Source organism: Pecten maximus, chromosome 13, assembly GCF_902652985.1.
Source record: "Pecten maximus chromosome 13, xPecMax1.1, whole genome shotgun sequence".
Classification (NCBI taxonomy): domain Eukaryota; kingdom Metazoa; phylum Mollusca; class Bivalvia; order Pectinida; family Pectinidae; genus Pecten; species Pecten maximus.
Genome location: NC_047027.1, coordinates 15,472,183 through 15,481,479, shown reverse-complemented (window position 1 = coordinate 15,481,479; position 9,297 = coordinate 15,472,183). Strand labels below are relative to the sequence as shown.

The 9,297-nt window shown below is 31.3% G+C and overlaps 1 protein-coding gene across 1 annotated transcript; it reads right to left on the bottom strand.

Annotated features, from left to right (window-relative positions):
- Positions 1-6,927: 6,927 nt before the first annotated feature.
- LOC117340483 lies at positions 6,928-7,930 on the bottom strand. Its single transcript, XM_033902243.1, has one exon. The coding sequence runs from the start codon at positions 7,843-7,845 to the stop codon at positions 6,928-6,930; it is 918 nt and encodes a 305-aa protein (XP_033758134.1). The 5' UTR covers positions 7,846-7,930.
- Between the last annotated feature and the right edge of the window lie 1,367 nt (positions 7,931-9,297).

Sequence of the window (9,297 nt, the reverse complement as noted above, 5' to 3'; positions counted from 1 at the left end):
ATCTCTCGATGTTATATGAAGTTTTAAGGTTACTAATTAGAGTGGGTAAGTACAGAGCTTTACCTAAACACTTTTGACAATAAATATAGTGCTTCATATTTAGTATTATAATATTTTCTGCTCTGTTATTTTGGTGTGGGTTTTGTGCTATTTTACCAAAAATGAAATCTTTTTTACATACATTAAATGTCTCATTACAAGTAGCTTGCAACCAAATTTGGAAAGCCATAATTAAATTTTGGACTTTATTACATTCCCAAAGTACATGCTGTATTGTTTCTTTTTCTATGAAGCAGAAATTACACAAATCAGACTGAACAAAATGAATCTTTTTCAAATAAGTGTTTGTAGCTAAGACATGATGATTAATTCTAAATTGCATCCATTGTAGTTTTGAATTTTTATTTGTGTCAAAAGGCAATCTGTATATTTTTTTCCATTCTTCAATAGGTATATTTCCAAATATGGTGTCCCACTTTGCTTGGCCTGTAGGCAATACATTATTTTTATTCAATACATTATACATATCTCTTGTACCTTTTTTACTTTTAATAACAATATCAATATACAGTGGTATCAATGGTAATGTAAGTTTTTTTTCAAAATTCCATCCTAATCGTTTGACTGCCAATATAATACCATTATAATCAAGGAAGTTAGTATTTAAATTAAAAGCTTCATTAAATTCATTCTGTTGAAGATAGCTGCCATCTTCTTTAAGTAAATCATTTATAAAAATCACACCTTTATCAAACCATTGCTTATAATATACAGTATTATTACCTATTTTTATTAAATCATTATACCAAATTGGTAGAGATAATATTTGTTCTGGCATAAATATTTCAATTTTCCCTCTTAATATATTCCACGCATTAAAAACATCAATCCAAAATTTGTTATGAAGTACATTTTTGATATTATATTCAATATATCTATTTCCTAACGTTAAAAACTTATTTCTATTAATTTTTGTAAAAAGAAGTGTCTGCCAATTTGAACTTTTAAGATAAATATTTCTAATCCATGTTGATTTTAAGGCCATTTCAAAATGTTGGATATTAACCATTTTCAAGCCACCTTCTTCATAACATTTCACAATAATATCTCCTTTGACCTTTGCTATTGGACTTCCCCAAAGGTATTCATTGAACATATTTTGAATCTCTTTCATAGTAGATTGGTTAGGTGATGGTAATCCTATAAATAAGTGTGTAAGTATTGGTAGTAGCAGTGTTTTTATTACGGTTACTCTACCTATCGGAGTTATATATCGTCTATTCCACTGTTTAATTAGTGCCTTTAATTTAGCAATTTTTTCTTTGAAGTTAGACTGAACTATTTTACTGAGGTCAACATTGAAGTTAATTCCTAAAAGATTAAAATGTGTTAAACCCCATGATAGAGCAAGATTATTGACTAATTTCTCTGAACTGTATTTTTTACTTCCTATCCATATAACTTGTGTTTTTGTGTAGTTTAATTTGAGTCCCGATATTTCCCAGAAGTAATTAAGTTCTTTTAAAGCATACCTAAGTGATGTTTCAGTACCATCTAGAATAAGAGAAGTGTCATCAGCGAATTGTGATATAAGATGTTCTGTTGTGTCAATTTTTATGCCTTTTATGTGTGTATTTGCTCTTAATTTAATTGCTAATATTTCTGCACAGAGAAGAAAAATATAGGGTGATAATGGATCTCCTTGTCTACAGCCTCTTTCTAGTTTAATGGGTTTAGATAAATTTCCACCTTGGTTTACAAAAGAAGAAATATTATTTGTAAAAGTTTTTATCCAATGTTTAATTGAGTCCCCAAAGTTAAAAAATTCTAAAACTTGATTTATAAATGTCCATGAAACAGAATCAAAAGCTTTTTCGAAGTCTATTAAAAGAAGCATGCCTGGTATATGTTGTTCTTCTGTATAATCCATTACATCATAAATTAATCTAGTATTATCAGCTATATATCTGCCCGGAATGAAACCTGTTTGATCACTATGTATAAGTTTATCTAGAACTGATTTAAGTCTGTTTGCGATGCATCCTGAAGCTATTTTATATATAACATTTAAAAGAGAAATGGGTCTCCAATTATTTAAAAACTGACGGGGTTTATCTCCCTTTGGTATACAAATAATGATTCCCTGTTTTTGAGTTACAGATAATTCACCTGTTTCATATCCCCGATTTACTGATCGAATAATAAATGAATTAAGATTTTTCCAAAAAAATTTAAAAAATTCAACAGTGAAACCATCTGACCCAGGACTTTTATCATTTTTCATACTTTTTAATACATCTGTTGCTTCCTTATAATTAATATTACCTTCTAAATTATTTTTTTCATCGACTGTTAATTTAGGGATATCAGTAAGTGAGAGATCATTAATCCATGAGTAATTAGAGGGTTTATCATTATTTCTATAGAGTCTATCATAGTACTTTCTGGTTTCTTCTAAAATTTCCTCCTGCTTTGTAATAATTCCCATCTCTGTTTCTATCCTTGGTATTATTTTTTCTGTGAAATTTCTTTTTTCCAAACTACAAAAATATTTTGATGGTTTTTCCCCTTCTTCTATCCATTTTACCTTTGATCTAAACATATTTCCCTTCAATTTTTTATCTCTAATCTCTTCTAACTCTTTTTTACATTGATAAATATCATCATTATTTGTAATTCCCTCCCTTTCTTCTAAGTTCTGAATTTTGGTAATCAACTCTGTTTCTATTTTCGAAGATTGTTTTTTTTTAAAAGAGGCATAAGAAATTGTTTTTCCCCTGATTTCCATCAATAAAGTTTCCAAAAATAACTGGTCATCAATAATAAATTGTATTTCATTTTCATTTATGTTATCCAAGTTATTTATATCATAGATTGGCACTGCATACTGTTTCTTTACATCTTTTATTACTTTCTTGACTGTTTGTACATACTCAATATCGTTTAATAAAGTATTGTTGAAATTCCATAGACTTTCACCCCTTTTGAATTCTTGAAATTTTATTTTTAATGTAATCATGGAGTGGTCGGACTTATAACTTGATTCAACAGTACAATTTAATATATTTGATAGGACATTCCTTGAGGTTAGAAAAAAATCTAGTCTAGCTTGTTTTGTAGGATTTTTTCGTCTCCATGTAAATCTTTTTGTATCTGGGTGAAATTCTCTATACGAATCAACTAAATCACATTCATTTATAATATCAAGTAATTTATCTCTTGCATTTGGATTATTAATATGTTTGTAATTATAAGTGTCTATTAATGGATTTAAAACCAAATTAAAGTCTCCACAAAGAATATTCTTTTCATTGTTATAATTTAATAATATTTCATCTATTTCTGAATAAAAACTTGGATTATCAGTATTTGGACCATAACAAGTTATTAAAGTAAGTCTGTTCTCTTGTATCGTTAAGTCCAAAACAATAAAATTACCATTTGGATCACATGTAGTATGATGAATAGTGTAAGAAAAATTGTTATTAAATAATATTGCTACCCCTCTGGAGTTTGAGTTATTGTTACTAAATTTACATTCATATCCCCATTCAGTTCTAATCCTATTTTCTAGTTTTGATGTAAAGTGTGTATCCTGCAGACAATATATATTATATTTTTTCTCTCTAATATACATAAAAACATCCTTTCTTTTTTTAAAGTCTCCAAGGCCCTGGCAATTAACTGAAGCAATTGTTAAGTGTTCAGACATTTAAAGATTATTCTGCTATTCTTTATATATATTAAGATATCTACCTAAGTATTGTCAAATAATTTCAAGATTTTACCAGGGTAGCTTGTTAATTGTATTAATACCGATCGCGATACTTTGTCTGAAGAGAAATCTCGAGAGAAATGACGAAGGAATAGAGTACAGATCAAGGAGAAAGGTAAAAAGAGATAGAAAGAAAAGCAGAGAGAGAAGGAAATGTTTTCCATACTGACTGAAAAAAAAGGGAAAAAAGTGAAAGGAAACTAAACAAAATATGAAATATGCCATTGTTCAGCATTCTATGGGATTTGGCTATTAAACAGTGAACACTGAAACAATTAAATTTATTATGCTTGAAAAAAAAAAAAAAAATTAAAAATTCCTGAATTCTGTTTATGTATAAACCAAAGAATATCTAACAGTATATACTAAGCCTTACAGTAAAGCTATACATGCTACAGTATTTATATTATTTAAGTATATGTGCAATCCTTATACTCTTGTGTTATGCACTGTATGTTAGGCTTATATTAATTCAACTGTATACTCGGAAAAAAATTGATGTAAACAAATTAAAAAATCTGAACTAATAGTCATATCTATATATATACAGAAAAGACAAATGAAAAGTCATAAGGGACTTTTACAAAATAGTATATACAATCCAGTTTTTATAGGTATATCATGTTTGAAAACAAATATCCTTAGCTACGTTTGTTACTTTGAAGTGGAAGTGTCTTCTTTTAGTTTTTATTATCAAAAATGAATTTAAATGTAGAATATAATAACATAGAGGAAGTACCCTTTTATACCACTATTCAAATTCACATCTTATAAGGTATGTTAAGAATTGGTGATAACAAAGTGTTTTTCCAGAGTTGTGGACCTACGACTGTTTTCTAAATAATGTATAAATTAAAGTAGCATCCACAAATTTATGAAAGGAAGGAAAAAAGGATGAAGAGAGTTAACTCAGTCTTATTTATTTGAACGATATTAATACATGCCATACAAAAAAGTATGGTAAAGAAAAAAAAAGCAATATACCTGCATATATACCAGTAGTTACATGGTATGCAGAGTTGAAGACATACAATAAGTTTAGAGGAGAATTTTTATGCTTTCAATGAAACTACCTTATGCAGTAATTAAAGGGATTTGTCTTTATAACAAGCTATACTATCATACATGTATGATTACAATGTAAAATTAATAGTTACCAGTTTCTATCACTCATGATCAAGAAGAGTTAGAATAAGCTGTTAAGTATAAAACCTGTACCTATATATATGTATTAATACTTAAAGTCGACAAATCAATGATACAATTTCAACATCTTTCTTGTGTTGTTATTCAGACATGTATAGAAATGAATGTATATATATATATACATGTAAATTTATGTACCTTTACATATTTTAAAACTAATACTGCCCGTTTTTTTCTCAGGAATGTACACTAATTATAAGCTGATTTACTTAAAGACTGGAATATATATTTAGTATATGTTTCTGTTAGTGCAGAATGTATTTCATTGTGAATTATAAAAGAAGATAGCTATGTACATTATGTACATGTGTACAGGGGCACCATATGAGAAAGGCTATATACTAAAACAACTCCAACATCTCTAGATCTCTGAAAGCTGTTTAAGTGATGCTTACATGAATACATGCAGTCAAATATGGGAATTGATCTGTGTCACTAAAAGTCCCAAATCATGACTTTTTCACAATTATTACGTATATACTTCTACATGAGTTTATGGCTCCTACACATACAATGTATATAAGGTTTATAATTTCACATAAAAACGTGGAAAGCTACAAAAGATGGAGAAAGTACACTATTTTAAATGCATATATATACATGTATATATATATACATGCATTGGGTTTTTTTTTCATTATGTTACTTGTATTTATATATATGGTGAATTTCAACAGTAAGAATGATAGCTGGGAGACACTTTTTTTTTGTATTGTCAATTTGTCATGCATATAAACAATTGAACATCGACAGAAACTGGGAGGAAAAAAAAACATGGAAAAGGAATATATACAGATATATACATGTATACAGTTATTTACACAATCAGGGGTACATTTTCAACATCCACAGTTATGTTCAAGAAGGATGAAATTAGAAATATTTACTTTAAATGTATCGCAAAACACTTAGCGATACCGTTCTTATTTATTTGTGCTGCGTGCGTTCTAGTACTAGGCCTATATAACATGTCTTTTTTTTTTTTAAACACCGTCATTTACCAGTCAAGCTTAAACCATATAACGTTAAACGTTACCTGAATATATATATAGACTCTAATGTCCGATTCTGTCTTAAAGAAATGGGGATAAAAATAATTCCCCTAGATATATAATTTGAGACTGGTCATTGCTACAACTTGTATTATCTGAGTGGAATTTTGACCTACTTTGAGTGTCTAATCTTTCAAGTTACAAGATTGGGCCTAACAGGGGAGATAATAGCAATTAATATTGATAGGGGAGATAACTTGTACATGTCAGTACGTCTACATTGCAATTCACAAGTACCATGCTATTTCGATTGCAGTTTAACAATTTGTATGTACTACAAACACTATTTCAAGAAAAATTAAACCCATACCAGCATCGCATTCCTTTTACACTCTGTCCATGCGAGAAAAAGCCTTGCGAAACATACAGCCACAAGGTCCAGTGAAACATACCGGAAGTACATTAGCCTTGTATAATAAACAGACTCAGAGACTGATAAAAATAGAAGTTCCGGACTGCAAAATTTCCAGGGCTTCCGCTTTATGATTTTTTTTTTTTTTTTTTATAAATCAGTTTGATTTTTTTCAGTTAAGTAATGGAAATTTCTCTTAATATTAGTATGACAATAAGATATTCATATAACGAAACTTACAGAAAATGGGTCGACATCATCTAAATAATCTTAGTTCATTTAACATTTATGATAAAAATAGTTGCCGGTGATAAGCTGAATTTCCGGATTGTATTAATATGATTTCATTGATGAAGGTTCCACAACTTTTCAGAAAAAGATAAAATATTCCTCTAACAATATTATCACTTTACACAAAAAACATCAATAAAGTCATGACCATGTAAAAGCCATGAATAGGACCACACATGCGTCACTGAATAGTTTCATAGTCACTGTGAACACAGAATTCGATCTAAGTCCGTGTTGTGAACTGTGAATTTTTATGCCGATTTCTTGTATTTTTTCTTGCTTTCATTTGTCAGATTTTCGAAGACAGTATAGTGGTCGATTCGCACAATTTTGTCATTTGAAAGCATCGCGAAAAGTTTACCGTCCGAACACCATGTATTTTTGACTCCTTCGACCTGTTTCACTTCATTCAACAATGTACGGTTCATTTGGGTCATGTCCTCAACAATCACGATACCACTTCCTTTCAGAGCACGTCGTTTTGTGACAACTTCGGACTTTTTCCTCCTTTGCACAAATTTGCAAATCACACTACGAGTTTTCCCTGAAATATGTTTACCGAGTCTGTGGGCTACATCTATTTCAGCCTCGTTAAAAGTGGGGAGTTTAAGTTTGTCTTTTATCAGACTGACAACTTTGTCTGTACATTCTTGTGTGGTTTCCTTGGTCCCATCGTCTTGAAGTCCGTAAATTCGTATGCTATTTTTTCTGCCTTGCTGCTCGAGGTCATTATATTTTATTTCTAAGTCTCTATTGGTTTCAGGCTCTGTTTCCGGACTTTGCTCGATTTCATCGACTTTCTCCTCTAGTTCTCCAACTCTGTTTTTCAATATGCGATTTTCACGTTCTAGGGAATTTATCCTGTTTTCTAGTTCATGAAAAATTTCTTTGTTCTGACACATGATTTCTTCTTTGATGATATCAAGTTTATTGTCCAACATCTCAGCTGTAACGATATCTTTCAAAAAAGCGCACACACGGTCTAGCTTTTCACCCAACTCTTGTGTAGGTCCCGACAAGGATGATCTTTTACTTGTTTGTGAAAAGTCAATTACTGGTTGTTTTGATTTTCTTGTGCTTGGAGCTCTAGTTGTCCCTGAAGCCTTTTTGTTTTTCGGGTTAACCTCCTGAAAGCCATCGTCAAGACTAGCACTGTTTTCGGCACTCATATTTACTTCGTAAATTATACAAAGTCTATACGTAAGAGTCTATACCAAGTACGCCGTACAATTAGTCTTTCAATATGTAGAAGATATACGCGAATAAGTAAGACGTATATATCTGTATGCAATACATGTAATGTCACTGGGTGAAAAGTACTCACGGTTTTGAACAATGGCACATTCCTTAGCGTTTACATGTCGTATTTCCGTAAAAGACACATTTTCCTTTCAAGTGAGGTTTCCTTTACAAATCTGAAAATCTTGGTCTTGCAGAATAAGAAGCCCGATATATATATAAAAGTATATCGATGAGCCTAACCGGAGCGGTGGAAAACACATCCGCTCACCTGTACATCCGGGTCCTTCCTCCCGTTTTCGTGGTTGCTATGGCGCCGAACCACCAATATAAATACAACTAATATTATTGTATGTATTATTGTTATATTATTTCTACAGGGGCTATAACCATAAAAGTTTGTACCCACGAAATAATTTGATAGAAGTACACATGAACATTTCATGTCACACAGTGTACTAAAGATGCTGATATCATTAATTAAAGTCTATTAACAAAACCATTGTTCTAGCTGTCATGTAGACTTCTATCTATTTCTTTAGTTGTTGAAGGTTAGAAGGGGCCTGACACTTATAATTAGCCCTCCACCTCTGGGCCCCACATGGGGCAGTTGCCAGGTACTGACCATAGACCGGTGGTTTTTCACCAGGTACCCCGGCTTTCCTCAACCTCCGAAACCAGGCACGTCTTAAATGACCCTGGCTGTTAATAGGACGTTAAACAAAATAAACCAAACCAAAGAAAGTTAGAACTGGGTTAAAAGTGAAGAATTATTATGGTGACAAAAAACTGGTACATGCGTAGCTGTATTCAAAGAATCATGATGGTAGACTTTGTATTGGTAGTCGGTAGGTACAGTGGTAACACACTCGCCTTCCATCAACAGGCACTTGCATAGAAAATGTGAATTTTAATATTTTTGATATGGAAGTGGTATTTGTACTGTGGAAATCACAAGGTTGGCAACTCGGGCCACGTGTGAAAGTGGCACCCCACCTCACTTCTTTTGGCTAGAATACACATGTATTTAAACTGACACGGGGCATACTATAACCTTCGTTAAGAAACATTCATCTTAACCTAATACAAATTGTTACATCCAAAACACAATAAAATAAAATGTAAATGCATCGCTGAATTCCTCTTTCAGGAACACTGATTTGCAAACTGCTCCTTCAGCCTGTCCAGATTCCTCATTTACATACGGGGTAGAAAGGTCATGCTAGTATATTATCGGCTGTCGCCAGGTGCACTTTTTGGAGTGATATCTGCATGCATTTTCACGTCTTTTGGCTACCCGCATATTGTCCAGAAAAAACTTTGGCTATTGTAAGATTTTCATTTGTACTATTTTTGAAGAGTTTCTTCCAATTAACAATGAT